The sequence below is a fragment of the Halyomorpha halys genome, unplaced genomic scaffold (genome assembly GCF_000696795.3).
Source record: "Halyomorpha halys isolate HHAL.00 unplaced genomic scaffold, Hhal_1.1 Scaffold1014.1, whole genome shotgun sequence".
NCBI lineage: Eukaryota > Metazoa > Arthropoda > Insecta > Hemiptera > Pentatomidae > Halyomorpha > Halyomorpha halys.
This window is the reverse complement of record NW_027116643.1, coordinates 692406-708681: the sequence shown is the minus strand read 5'-3', so window position 1 is coordinate 708681 and position 16276 is coordinate 692406. Positions and strand designations below refer to the sequence as shown.

At 27.5% G+C, this 16276-nt stretch overlaps 1 protein-coding gene across 1 annotated transcript in view; it reads left to right on the top strand.

Moving 5' to 3' along the window:
• LOC106687816 (G-protein coupled receptor GRL101) overlaps nt 1-11093 on the top strand; it is a gene marked incomplete at its 5' end in the record, with an annotated part of 108227 nt that extends 97134 nt beyond the window's left edge. Inside the window, 12 exon segments of the mRNA XM_067053355.1 lie at nt 34-105; nt 662-733; nt 2281-2352; nt 2944-3142; nt 3500-3698; nt 3771-3918; nt 4927-5018; nt 5559-5719; nt 6278-6334; nt 6429-6618; nt 7761-7806; nt 9883-11093. Coding sequence (XP_066909456.1) covers nt 34-105; nt 662-733; nt 2281-2352; nt 2944-3142; nt 3500-3698; nt 3771-3918; nt 4927-5018; nt 5559-5719; nt 6278-6334; nt 6429-6618; nt 7761-7806; nt 9883-9952 — 1378 coding nt within the window.
• Nucleotides 11094-16276: the final 5183 nt, after the last annotated feature.

Genomic DNA, 16276 nt, shown 5'->3' with positions numbered 1-16276 from the left:
TAATGTAATTAAACAATTTTATTCACTTTTCAGGGATCTGCACCAACAAAGGATCAATATGATAAGGCCAGATGCGTTCACTGGACTCAGAAGCCTCATTTGGCTGTAAGAATATTTTGATTATTTATTGTATATTTTTATTCTCAGCTACAAATTATATGTGTTCATATCCTATTTTGTAGAGTTTTTTCATTTTTCAAAACAATTCCTAACACTATCAACAAAACTTGTAAAAACAACAATAATTGTTACACAAATATATCAAAATTCAAAGCACTTTGTACTTAATGGTCACAGTTGGCTAGGTAGTGAACTATAAATAATATAAGACAAACTGGACAGAAATCTTCTGTACTACAAACATGGACAGAACGTGGGATATACATTATATCCTAAAATGCATTGACGGTATGTATTAAAATTTAAAATAACTAAGAACTAAACCAACAAGCGAATGGTTAAATTAATGAAAAAAATGTACGCTTCACTATACTTATTAGAAAAAATCATGAGCCAACTCCTAAAAGGGCATAAACAAAATTACAGCAAATATTGGACATGCCATACTAAACACTATAGATTTACAAATATACCCTTATCCTAATGACTTTAAAAAAAATAATGCTCATTATATGAATTTAAAAATTTTCAATATTTTCAGGGACCTCTCCCACAATGAAATTGAATTCTTACACGATGCGATATTTCGAGGAATGCCACGACTCCTCTACCTGTGAGTTTGTACGTACTTTTCTAAAAGTAGATAGGATATTATTTAAAGGTCATTTGTAATGAATAACATGTTATAAATACTTTTTACAAATATTATATACCAGAAAATTATTATGTTGTTTGTGTTATTATGCTTAGTTTTTCTGTTTTATGATTATTAATCAATAATATCTAAATTTTTAATATTGATAATTACCAAATATCAAGAAATATTTATCTTCTGTTCTTAGTTGGGTCTAAAATTATTTATCTTTTATTATTATTGAGTCGTATTGTCTATTTTAAGAATTGGTTATTGCTTTATCAGATATAGATAGGCCAAAAATAAAAAAATTGATCTTACAGAATTTGGATGCTTTAATTTTTTTTTCTAATTTTAAGCAGATAATTTAATATTGAAATTGTATTTAACTAAAGTAATCTTTTGACAAGTTTTTTTTTTTCAAGATTTGTTTCCTGATAAGTAAGGCTTATCAAATAGCATTATTTATTCACTGTTATTATTTCCATTCTGAATTGAACTAATCATTACTTACTATTCCCTTATTTGACATAAGATCATGATTTTTATATTATTCTTTTTACTTTTTGAAAATTTCTTTATTTTACCCACCTTTATGCTCAGAGAATTTGTTTTACATCAAAATTCCACTAACAATGCTATGTAAAACTGTTCTGATAGAACGTCCACAAAAAATCTCAATGTATTGTGTATATCATTTATATCATACTTCTCATCATCATAGACCTATCATTAATAAAATTAACAAAAATCATAGAGGAATTATCTGTTCATTTCATTACTTTTCTGATTCTGGCAATGAGAAAATGTTTTCATCACAAATAAACTTGAATTTTTGTAAAACTTCTTAGTGTTCAGGAATGACTATAGCATTCTCTCTCAAAAAAAGTTCCCATTATCTTCAACATAATTATGTTAAAAATATGGCTGTATTCCTTCTGACAGAGCCAAATCTTATGAATTATTATACCAATATTACTAATATTGTATTATGTTTATTCTTTATTTAAAATTACAAGTTAAAATTGACTCTATAATGCTGTACCACTGTTCATTATATAGAATGCAGTTTTACTGTTAATTATATGGAATGCTGTATCGTCATTATTATAATCTAATGATGAAGGGATAAAATACATAAAAACTAGAATATAAAAACTTGGCCATGACGGGCATTTCTTTGAATTGAAGTCACCTTCCTCACTCCATTGGGCAATATTGTATCATGTTGTCCACTTTCATCTGAAAACCTGTGACTTCGGACTTTTTTTTATCTCAACAGTTCCGTACAAGGAAACTGAGTAACTTTTCTTGGTTTACGTGTTCTATGAGTTTGGCAGTTAAATTGAGGCAAAATGTTATTGTTTGTTATATTGATATAATTTGAGCGCAATCTCCGATTTTACCTTCATTTGAACATTAATATATATTCCTGATAACATTATTCCTTTCATATTTACTTTGTTATTGTAAAATTACTTTTATATATATATATATTTCTATTATTAACAGTTTTTTTTTTGCAGAGACATCAGTAACAATATTATTCAAGAAATTGATGCTAATGTATTCAGGACTGCATCATATTTGGAAAAATTGTAAGTTTATATACAGAAGTGTTATTATGTTGTATGATTGTTATCATAAATAATATTAATGGTCGTAGTTCAACATCTCAATTTATTTAAATAAATAAATTTTTATCCATTTTAGTCTCAAAACATTTTCTATTCCTTTATAAGTCTGACAATTTGGCCATCCTCAAGGACAATCTTAATATAATTTTAGAACCAAATCATTTAAAAAACCACTTTATGTAGGCTATTTTGCCCAGGTCAATTATATAAGTTCAAAAATTAAAATCTCTTGTTAATGAAACTGTGGTAATAAAGAGGCCAGTGTTTTAAGGTGATTAATCTAATAGTATTATTGATTAATAAATCAACTTAAGTGTAATAGCCTGTAATTGAAAGTTATATTCTTGGATATATCAAATCAGGATTTCGTTGATAATGATCTAAGGGCCAAAATATTGTAGAAAAATTAAGGAAGTTGTGTTTTAAATTAATTATACTCTTATTATTAAAACTGTATATAAAAACACTTTTAGCCTACACTTATTCAGTATATTTATGATTTTAATGTCTATATTATTCAGTTTTCTCTCTGAATTTGATATATAATTTTAGGATGACTGATGAATTTCGATTCTGTTGCTTGGCAAAGCAAGTACCTTCATGTTGGCCAAAGAGGGATGAGTTTTCTTCATGCGAGGATCTGATGTCTAATATTGTTTTGAGGATTTGTGTTTGGATCCTTGCTCTGGTAGCAACGGTCGGAAACATTATGGTCATTGCTTGGAGAGCAAGATACAAGCATTGCAATCAGGTGAATTAGACAATTTCTTAAGCATTTATGATGTTATCGTTCTCAAAAAGGCTCATTTATGTTTTACCAAATAAAGTGATTATTATTAAGTATAGGTACCTACCTACATTTACTTCTTACTGTTTAATTTTTTTTTTTTATATGAAAATATTATTGCGTTTTATTTAACTGAAAAGCAAGCACTAATAGTGGATCCCGCGATAAGATTTTAAACGAATGTTCCTGATCAGAGTGATAAGATACGCTTAGAGAAAGAGAACATTTATACAAAATTTATTCCTTATTTACGAGAAAAATATACAGCAGAATTTGGTGAAAGACAATTTTCTACCAGTTTCATTTAATGTTTCTTTTTAGGTTCACTCATTCCTGATAACAAACCTTGCGCTTGGAGACCTTTTGATGGGATCGTATCTATTACTTATTGCAGTGGTAGACTGGCAGTACAGAGGTGTTTACTCAATTTATGATACAAGCTGGAGAACAAGTAAACTTTGTTCCCTCGCCGGTTTCATATCAACATTTTCAAGCGAATTGTCTGTATTTACTTTGACAGGTAATAACAAAATTGAAAACATATTTTAAAATAACATTCAATGTATAATTAAATTGAGTTTATTTTTTTCAGTTATTACTTTGGATCGTTTCTTGGTCATTATATTTCCATTTCGTGTTCGACGCTTGGAAATGAACAGGACGAAGCAACTGATGGCTTTCGGATGGATAATAGCTATAGCTATTTCAGCTGTTCCTCTACTTCAAATTGATTATTTTAAGTAAAGAATTGAATATTATTTTTACTTTAATAAATGTTAAAATTAAATATACAGTGGAGTAAGGATAGAGAAGGGCTCCACAGAAAATCAAAAATGGTGGATAATCGATTTCCTTTTAATTAAAAGACTAAATGAAGAGGGTGTTTAAAAAACATTTCATGTATTAAAAACTAAAAGTATAAATTCATTTAATTATATATGTGCTATTTACAAATTTTATAACATATGTACATTATTTTTATTTAAAGAAATATCATTATATTTTATTTTATTTTCCTTAACATACCACCTAGGTAAGAAGAGTATTACAATTTGTGTAGAAGTAGAGTATTATATTATAATCGAGTTGAATTTTCAATATGCTGTTATCAGCAGACCTATACATTTATTAGTAAAAAAAAATCATTTTTTTCCGTTGGTCTGGGTGGATGCATTTTTCTGTGCCATCATTATCTCTTCAATTGATAAGCTGATTATGCTGCTTCTCTTTTTTATTTGTTTGTAATATGGCCCACAACATATGTGTACCAAATTGGTACCCATAATGCTACTATACCATAACCAAAAAAATGTATTTTTCTTTTGACTGCAGTACCAAAACAGCTCTAATAATTTTGATGAAACTTGGTTAAATTTTTCTACTTAAAGCCTCTGAACGTATCTTATATTTCATGAATCCCCAAGAAAAAGTAGGATAAAATTATAAAGAAAATAAAACTTTAATTGCACATTATTAAAAAAGTACAAATTTTATGGTAAACTATGTATATCATAATTTTATAGATAATATAATCATCTAAAACAAAGAAAAAAATATACCAAAATCGGATAAGTACTAGCCAAGATACAGGTTTCTATTGAAAGTTCTCTGTGATATAACTGAAATTTCATATTTTGTAAACCTACCAATTATTTTTAACATTTAAGACACATCTTAACTTTTAAATAATGTTAGTACTCATAACTTTATGTGTAATTCATAACGACTTTCTTAACCTTATGTTTCAGAAATTTTTATGGAAGATCAGGAGTTTGTTTAGCATTGCATATTACTCCTGACAAACCAAATGGCTGGGAATACTCTGTGTTTGTTTTCCTTTGTAAGTTTTTTTTTTTTCAATTAATAATACGTAACTTAATAATTTTTTAATCTAGAATTTAATACATTGAAGTTGTTTTCAACTTTAAATAAATGCTCTGATTGATTTAAAATAGCGATTTTAACATTATAATAAGAAATAAATATTGAAGGAGAAGTGTTGATTATCATTGATTAATTTATTTTCCTAAGTCATACAGAAGTGAACTAAGACCAGTAAGACCCCAATTGGTAAAAATTCCGAATCCAAAAACAAAAACAAAAAAAATTCTAGTAACTCAGACAAACAGCTAGAAAGTTAGCTTAGAAGCCATAAATTTAACATTTTGTTTTTAGAATTGTTTAATTATTTTATGGAGGATTTTTGAACCTTTTTGACCATTTCTAACAATTTTAAGTTAACATATTTAAGACCTAGGGGTTACTTTGCTAAATGTGATCCTACACTTAGTCCCTGCTGGAGTCGGAAAATAATATATTTATTATGAAAATAACGAACTATCTTTGAATTTTTACTAACAAAACTCTTATTTGCTTTCAGTTTTAAATTTAGTAAGCTTTACAGTGATAGCTATTGGCTACTTATGGATGTTCTTGGTGGCAAGAACAACCCAGCATGCTGTCAATAAAGATAGAAGAGCTTCCGAGTCGTCGATGGCCTGGAGGATGACCCTCCTTGTCGCAACCGATGCAGCATGCTGGGTAAATTTTATTTCTGTATCTTGAGCTAAAAGTCTGACTCATATCTGACAAATGTTTCATTTTATTTAATGGAAATTAAATTTAAACTGAGTATTATCATTTGTTATAATTAAAGTGAAAATATTTATTTAATAAAGTATTTCAGAAATTGAATCTTTTCTTAATCAAGATTTTTTTTCACAATTATTATTTTATTCGATTAATGTTTTTAAACATGTCCTCAAATTGATAGCCTGAGATCTCTTAATAAAAAAATAGCAGAGGCATTAGCTATTTTTTTATTAAGATCTTCTGGACTAAACCTTTCATTAACTTTGAAAAAAAAATTTAGGAATTATTTTTGAGATGACAATTTTTCATGTCTCTAATACAAACACTTCGATAAATGAAGGAGGCCTAAACTTTATAATTGAAAACATTTTGTTATATTTTTAACCAATTACAAATTCATTGATCTCCTGTTTGAAATAATTTTTTACTCCATGTCGTAACTTTATTTTTATTATATTACATTGTTATATGTTGGCATTATAATTTTTTATATAATTATTATTTCAGGTTCCTATAATCATACTTGGAGTTGTTTCCCTGGCTGGTTTTACCGTACCGCCGCAGGTAAATTGATTCTCAATTCTATTAAATAAATCACTTTTCATTTGAAATAACATAAAATAAAAATAATTATTTGTGTTTAAAAATATGAATACAGGTGTTTGCGTGGGTTGCTGTTTTCATTCTCCCGTTGAACGCTGCTGTCAATCCTGTCCTTTACACTCTTTCTACTGCTCCTTTTCTTACTCCAGCAAGGCAAGGATTGTTCTCTTTTAGAAGGTCTTGTAAGCTCTCTATGTCTCAGGACAATAGAAGGACTTATATGTCAACTATTAACCATTATAACGGTTAGTATAGGTACAAAAGGAATGAATTTAAATTTGTAAATTGACTCACAGAGGCTTAAATCTGTCTTCCTATCTATGAAGATATGGCACGCTTCCATCTGCTTTTTATCGTGTGATGCACGTTTCAGAGATATTATTAAAGGATTATAAAAATAAGTATTTTAGTGTTATATAAATGCAAGAAACTTTTGTATTTAAAAAGTTATGTTTGTTACATAAAAAAATATTTATATTATTAGTTTTAACTTTGAAGAATTCAGAGAGAAATTCTTCAGTGTCAAAGTTTATATTTTAATATATATGGTGTGGTTAAAAAAAAAAAACAACAACATTAATTTATTTCAGAAATGTAGTTAAATGGAAATAATTATTTTGCATTTTGTGAAATAATATATTTTAACAATTAGAAAATAGTAAAATAGCAATTATCATAAGATTATTTCCTTGTATATGTGTATTTATTGATTTATTTCAATGAATGTAAAAAATATCCTATAATTATTTCAAGAAATAAATACAGATAGTTAATAGATTGAGAATATTTCATCAAATAATAATTTAATAAACAATCATTATTGTAAATATTTATTTCTTGAAATAATCCTTTAATTTATTTGATAAATACATCATTTAAACAGTTGTCTCGAAAGAACTGTTCAGCTTCACGTTGAAGCTATGTCTGATGATACTGAGAGTCAGGTCAAAAATTAATTGTTAACCTAGTTGTGTAATTAGTATTTCAATCAATAAAAGTGTTGAAATGAAAATATGACTAGGCTGGCAATTATTATTAGATTTGCATCAATCAATGGACATCAATAGTAATCAGTAGTTCATCATTACTAAACACCTAATTAAAAGTCATATTTTGATTAATTTTGGCACTCAACGAAAAATGTTTGCTGATCTCTGAATTAGCTTATTTTCTTTGTTAAACTTTCTCTCTCTGGATTTTCTAGAAATCATATGATTACCCAGAGATATTCTAATTGCAAAAGGATCAAACAATAATTGAATTTAAAAAGAATCATATTAGAAATTCTCTGGAAATTAATTAATCATCATAAAAATATAAATTACAATTAATGTTATAAAAAAATAATCTCCATTAAGAAAAGCTTCACTTTGATTAAATTTTTTAGGATGTGGATCTGTTGAGCTGTACCCAATGACACGACGATCTACCAGGTAGGACATTTTTTTTTATTCCATCAATGTTAATGGAACTCTTTGAAGCTAGAATATATTTATCTCATAAAGTTTATTCATAAATATTTTATTCCGAAACTTTTATGTCATATTCCCATTAATGTTATTTAGTCGATATCAGAATATTTTTTGCACTTTTGATAACCAATAGGTTTCAAATGGTTTTAGATCCTAAAACAGAAAAAACAAATTTTTCCATTTTTTTTTTCTAATTGGTTTTATTTTATTTGTTTATTAATCCATAATATTTCTGTACTCACTCCATAATGCTCAAGAAAATTATATATTTTTTCCTCAAATGCAAGATGGTCAGAATCTTGGATTAAGTTACTGTTTCAGCAAAGTGGAAAATCCCTTGGTTTGGTATTTTTGGGCTCTGTTCTGGTAGGTTGGGTAACAAGGGGAATGAAAGAATAATGAAATTTGCCATATCTAGGATTTCACAATGGCTTATTTTTTTCTTAGGTTATGGTATGATATAAAGCATAGCAAGGTATATCAACAGTTTTTTCAAGTATTTTGGATTGTGTTGTTGGTATTTTGTTTACTTGTACTTGTTCAATACCAGTTTAAAACCTTGTGAAGCCTCCTATGATACATTCAGGGAACCCTTTATTTGTCTGTAATGAATAAATTATTTATTTAATTTTTCTATGGCATTGCCAAAGATACAAAAAATTAATAGCATGGTATGGTCTAGGGATTTCTTCTCTTTTCAATTGAGTACATATGTTCTGGGTATTTATAGTCTAGGTTTTATTAGGTCCGAGATACCGAGCATAATTTTTTTAATAAATTTATTATTATCAATCATTACCCATGGCCATAATGCTTTCCATTCTGATTTAATTCAATTGTTGAAATATATTAGTGACTTGTTGGTTTTTATACTATATTTGTTTAATTGGCCATATCTGTAAGTCTATTTTAAACATATGCTTCTTCTTCATCATCACATCCCATCAGTTGTATGAAACTGCCCTTAACCATCTTTCTCTGTCACCTGCATGGGTTACATAAACTCTCAGTTACACAGTCCCTTTATCAGCTCTTTGGCCTGCCATATGGACTGGCCTACCATCCAGGGACATTCTTGTACTTTGAAACATGTCTAGCAGGTTGATACTTTTATTGCTTAGGCTCCATGTTTCTCCACTGTATGTGACTACTGGTGTTATTAGGGTTTCATACAGTATAAATTTGATTGTACGACCTGGTTGCTTTTTATTAGTCCTGAGATTGAGAACTAAGCTCTATTTCCTAAAGAAATTCTTCTCCTTCTCCCCTCCTCCTCCTCCTCCTCCTCCTAGTTTAGAAAATTTGAATAATAAAACCAAAGTACTGAAAGCTTGTGGTCATTGTTATACTCTGCATTGATCTCTCCATAATGACTACGTCATCTCCGTAGGCTGAAAACCTAGGTCATTTTTGTAAACACAGTACCTTCTTGATTTATTCCTGCTCTATTAACGATCGTTTGTAGAGCAATGTTAAACATGAGAAGAGTTATTGGGTTCCTCTGTCTTAGGCTGCTTTTCACATTAAATGTCTCCGATAACACTTCATTAATTGAGTAAATTTTTAAACATATCCAATTATATTATTCATTTTTTCTATTCCATATCCATCTTTTTATTCCATCAAAAGTAGGAGTCCTGCTTACAAATAAAAATAATAACTGAAACCCAAAATTTGATGATAAATGAGAATAATATTCAGTAAGATAAGGATTGGAAATTTTTTCAAAGCATATCTATACATTTTCTCCTGTAATTCAAAGGTTTTCTAATTTTTGATATTCACTAATGAAACCTTTTTTTTTTTTCATTTTCTTAGCTGAGTGTCATTGGGTCCTCAACAATTTTTTTTTTTTTACAAAACGTGCTTGGAATAAAATTTCTTACCCTGAATGTTACAGCTTATATTATAACTCCACTTTAGTGGTCATTGCCTTAAATAATTTAAAATTATAGATTCTTTTTTCTAACTTTTTCTACTGTCTCATGTTGTATTTAATAGCTACTAAACCACTATCATCATTTTATTAACTTTTAGATTCAGAAACAGTTTGGATACATCTTTAACTGATCACGGCGTCATACTGCACACGCAAAAACTGAAGTGACATCAAGCTGGGACCCAAAGGAGGGCCCCAAATGAACTCTACGATTAAAGACATTTCAATGTGCATACATTTTGGTTGTGTAAATAATTTAATCATGTAAATATTCCTCTTTGTAAAAAAAAATAAAATAAGAACTTTTTTGCACAGTTTATATTCAAGTATAATCTTTAAATTAAGATATTTAACCAGTAATTTAATATTTTAAGTAATTTTTGAGACATTTTATTCTATTGTCTGTTGGTCAATAAATCTAAACATAAGCTATTAAAATTTGTACATACATTTTTTTTATTTTATTTTTTTGAACTGTAGATCATAGAAATATGTTTCTGGAAATAATATGCCTGTATGTTGTATTTATTTTTTAAAAGAAGAAAATAGTTTATTGTTAATATTTTTTTAAACATTTGAACTGTTTGTGAAATGTGGTACTCTATTCTATATAGGTTATCCGTTTTGATTATTGCTCAAGCACCTATATTTTTAACAGTATGAAGTTTCAATTCTTATTTGACCAATAAGGATTGACTCCAAGATCTGTGTAGTCCCTTGTAAAGACACCTAACAGTTTCTAAACACACTGTGACATAAATATTTTTGAAAATTGTATTAGCAAAAAATATTCTATGCACTTTGCCACTTGATGAGGTGATTGCGTTAATGTTACTGAATGATGGTCTATTTTATTTTAAAGTAGAAATTAACTTTACTAAAATCAAAATCTGCTTCAGCACATCTTTTCCTTAATAACATTAAATCATTGGATTATTTTATATTTATAATGTGTTTTCATTTATCAGAAATTGATTAAATCCAGATTTTACATTATTTTTGTTTAACTGAAATTAACTTTAGTTATAGCTTGACAACTTAAGAAAGACCTATCTAGTGTGCAGGTGCTAGTTAGAGGGAAAAAGATATGAACCCTTCTACAACTAGGTTAACATCACACGTCCTTCAGAGGAGAATTAAATCAATTTAATTTGATTGACATTTGATTTCTTGATTATTTTCTATGAAGTTTATTAGTTATTTATTTTGGTGATAAGATGAAAATTACTTTCTTTAGAATATCACTGAAACCTTCATCTAACGATGCTTCGGATAGAAATTTTGTCATCTAAGTTACTAATTTGTATAATCTTACAACACAATTAATCTTAATCCAATTTTAATAATTGATTTCTTTGATTTTGAATTACTATGATTCATGTTTAAAAATATCCCTCCACTCCAGTTTTGTTGTTTATTGTTTGTATGTCTGTCAAAAATCTCATACATTAGAAAATCAATGAATTATAAAGGTTATTCATTGATAATCATTTACCACAATATAAATAATAAATTTCTGCTGATGCTTTAATAAAAACAAATAAATGAAAAATACACACTTGCGTTTTAAGTTAGTTTTTAATTGATTAAAATAATATTCAGCTTAAAAGTTAGTACTTACAATTAAAAAAATGTAAAACAAAATAAAAAATAAAACGTTAAAACAAAAGTTCAAGATGGCATCTGTTTGACAGTCAGGATTCCCTCTTCTTGAACATAAATTCTCTGCTTAATCTCCACCTCCTTGGTTCTGTATTAAGTTGTAAAGGCTATTCTTCATAATGCTATTTAACCAAACATTAAGATTGCAATATTTAATTTCGAATTACTATAATTAATGTTTAAAAATATCCTTCCAGTCCAGTATTGTTGTTTGTGGTTTGTTATGTCCATCAAAAATCTCATAAACTAAAAATTCAATGAATTATACAAGTTATTCATTGGAAATCATTTACCATAATATAAATAACAAATTCCTTATGATGTTTTGGTAACAATAGCAGTCCAGAACGCACATTGATTATTGGGTTCAAGTTTTGGGGTGATTAGAGTTACTAATATTCATTCAAATCATGCAGCAAAATGCATTCACAACATTAGAAACTTATTATTCAATCGTTGCACAAACTGTAAATAATTTTTATAGTATCACTCAGACATAACACTTTCATCATATATTTTATAATTTTTCAATGAGTTCTTATTGTATATTTCATCATAAAATAGTTTCCAAACCATGTGTCACAAATGTGTTAAGCTAGGCTCTTTTAAAAAGTTTTAGAGAGTACAAGTATGCTAAATCTCTGCATATGTTGATGTCACTCTGGGTTACCTAAATTTTTAATATTTAAATCTATTTTAAATATCAGCATGTTTATAGATGTTTTATCATTCAATTCTGGAATTGGGCAAAAATTTATATGTTTTTATAATATATATTAAGAATTTGTTTTAAAAAACTTTCTTCCCTAAAAACCCCATATTTCCCTGGAGTCTAATTTGTTTAACGCTTGTTCTTTGAACCCATGTGAAGTTTGTTGCATATTTTTCATTTATTTTGATTGGTTGGGAGAAGACCAGTTTAAGGCAACAGTGGGTTCCATTCTATCTCACCAAGAAGTTTACCTTAATCATTGTGCAATTTTTTATTAATTTTTTTTTTATATAGTAATGTGACAATGAAGACATAGTCCACCTTAACTGATACAAGGTTCTGTACAAACTATTACTGGCAAAACAGTAGCAGTTTGTTTTAGAATTGTACACAAGTGTTGTATTGATAAATCTTGTAATCATTATAGACATTTGAATGGGTATTTAGCATACTTATACCCTTTAATATCACATGTTTGCAACAGCTAGCTGTTTGTAATTTGGTCTGTCCAGTGTAGATATATGTTGGCCAATGTGTTTATTCTTCTCTTAATGTAAAGCTTTATGCATTAGAATTATGATAGTTAAATCTCAGGTATAGTGAATATATACCTCAGGTCTAGGATTAGTGAATATATTTCTCATGTCAACATGGCTGTGAATCCTATTAGTTTTAGAATTGTTTTATTTCAGTTTATGCTTAATTTAATTTGTCCACTATTGATGAATGCATATTCTTATGTATGAATGATAATTTTTGTTCACATCTTAAAAAACATAGAAGAAAGGTTGTTGATTATTTCTTCTTTATCAACCAAATATGTTATATGTTCAATATTTAAATTATTTGTTCAGAAGACGTTTGTAAAATTAATATGAATTATGTTGTGTTCATATCAAGGAGATATGTGAAATACAAAAATTGTAAATTTTTTCATGTAAATTCAATTATTCATTGTTTAATAATTTGAATGTCAGATATGCTAAAATAAATAAATATTAATCTTGCTGAAGTTTTATTATGAGCATGGCTACTGCCTAAATTATTTGGAAATATACAACTGTTTTTTATTTAATGGTCCTAATGATTTTATTGATTAGCACCTTAAGCTTTATAATATTATAGGTCCCTGGCTCAATCTTGTTTTGGGAATATTTTTTACTACTATTACTACTATTTCAAAATATTAGGATGGAGGGAAAAAATTATATTACTTGAATTTTAAGTAACCGTATTTTCTTATTTTGTACTTCATTATTTCAAATGTCTAACTCTCCCAAGTTTATTAAAATGTGAGTAGGTAATTAAACAAATGTATAATTAATTAAATATACACCATAAACAAATATGATTGAAAAATTATACAAATATAAACATATTACAATATTACAAGAATTGTATATTACCATGTTTTCTTATTTTAGATTATTTATATCTAATGTTTAACTCTACATAGTTTATTGCAACAGTTACCAAAGCATATGTTACAAGTGATTACCACTTTCTCATATATTACAATATAAATAAAAAGTGAAAATTAAAAAAGCAAATTTACAACTCGTTTCAACATTTTCTTTGCACTGTTTGTTTTTATTTTCTTACACATTCAACCACTCTAAGGATAATTTTGCCTACATTTTTAAGTTTTTAAAAATAATTTTTTTAGCCCAACAAGGGCTCTGTGTCAAAAAAAGTTTGGGAACCACTAGTTTAATAACTTCTTAGCTGATAATAAAATAAATTATAAACACATAAATAAATATGACTCTAAATAGTTCATATATTTAATTCAGATCTATAAAACATTAAGAATGTCAATATATTAAATAAGGACCATTGGAAAATTAAAATAATAGTATTTAACAATGTTAACCAAAAATAGTTTATATAACTACTGAAAGAGAGCAGTACAAATCAATAAAGCCAGAACCAATAGTTCTAGATAACACCATAAGAGGCCAGCACCACCTAGGTAAGAATTTTAACATTAAATACCAACCTGAGAAATTTTATTTTATTACAAGAAAGTGGGAAATTAAAGGAGCTCAACAGGATTGGGTCCTGAATAAGGCTGATAGTCCTGTCATCATATGGTTATCACATAAACTAAGTTAGTTTTCATGAGTAGCAAAGCCATAAAATAAATTTGAAAAAAAGCCATAAAGTATATTTGACCTCCTTATTAAATATTAAAGATAAAGAAATAAAATAAATGAAGATCAAGAAGACACAAATGAAGATAAAGAAATTTCATGTTAAAGAAGGGAGAGGTATGTTAAGGTTGTGTGATGTTCACATCAGAATTTTTAGTGATCAATATCTATAAATCTGCATACCACACATAAAAAATTATTAAATCTTTTATGAAAGAGGTATTGGAAGATTGTTGATTGACTGTTTGAAACATATAAAAGTATATGTGGTCAGGGTATGGTAAAAAAAAAAACTCAAATAGTAACTAAGCTATTTAGTAAACATAGAAGAAAAATCAATAATTTTAGTTTTTACTTCCATTCAGTTAGTCCTGAGGAAGTGCTTCAATGTCGGACAATACGTTGGCTCCCATTAAATAGTTTAATTACTATTTGAGTTTTTTTTTTTTGCCACACCCAAAACCATTTCCTTTTATTTATGAAAGATGTTTGGATCAGCTAAAATTTAAGACCTAATAGAGCTCTTTATATCCAATTGTTCCTGAGAACCACTTTTTTTAAAATCAACAATTTTTTTAAGTTGTGAGAAATCAAAAATTTGTAAAAAATTTTGGTAAATATTATAGAAACTGCTTCTCTTATCCCTACATTATGGTAAATTTAACTAGCTTCAAATTGAATGATATTTGTCATCTATATGTCTAATAATTCCTGAAATATTTTTCAAAACATTGATTTTATGTTTTCGGGAAAATAAATTTAGTTTTTGAAAAACTGTAACTATTAGATGAAACTAAAAAATGTAAAGATATATATCAGTACTCAAATTGAAGCAGCCTAAATGGCCCAAGAAATTGTATATAGAGATATTTTTGTGTGAGTAGCAGTTTCCATAATAGTTGTCAAAATTAATTCACAAAGTGTTGTTATTTGAAAAAAAAATTATGTTTTTTTTATAAACTGTATTTTAGGAGCTATTAGCAATTGGAATCTGATAAAATCACTAGAAGGTAGTTTTAGATTATTATTTTTGCAGTGTGTGAGGCCTTCTCTGACATTTTCTAAAATAAATTTGCAAAATTATGATTTTTTTTTATCTAAAAAAAAAATTCGTTTTTTACAAGCTATATCTCCAAAACTATTAGATATTTGATGTCTATTATTATTACTCAAATTTAAGCTTAGTAAATTAATCATAAGGTAGTGTCTATAATATTTGCCCAAATAAATTTAATAAATGTTTGTTTTTAAAAATCATTATCTCAGAAATAATTGTTCATAAAAAGTCTTATTAGAGCTTAAATTTAGCATATCCATGCCTTTTTAATGAAGGTTTTAATGTGTTTTTTTTTCTATAGGTTGCTTAAAAATAATGAGCACTAACTAAAAATGTTGTCCATGCATCCCACAAATTTTGCTTACCTCCCCACTTTGAGATTAAATAATCCTTATATGCTTTAAAACAGATATGTCTTTATTATTTAGGAGGACAATGCTTCTCCTATTATTTCGTGTATAGGTAAAAGAAAATAAAATCTGACCATTGTCATAACTACTATGGAACACAAAAAACATTCAGTTTAAATTACAGGAGTTACAATCCTGCCTTCTACGCCACAACCCCTAATGAAGACCTGAAACTCAGGTCGAAACGTAAAATAAAATAAATAAATATGGTTTTGTTTATTTATGTTGTTCTTTGCTGACCACACCCCCCCCCCCCCCGACAAACTTCTCCAAGAAAAACATTCATTTTCTATTTTAGTATATTATCAGATTCTTTCATATATTATGATTTATTCATTGTTTATTACTGTTAACTATTAGAGATTGTTACTTTTTCAAATAAACAAAATAAAAGATAGATTAAAATTGGACTTGACCGAGCAGACGACTAGACTATACCCTGAATGGCTGAATGGTGACAGATTGACCCCTGACCGAAGACAATTAAGTGCCTCACCA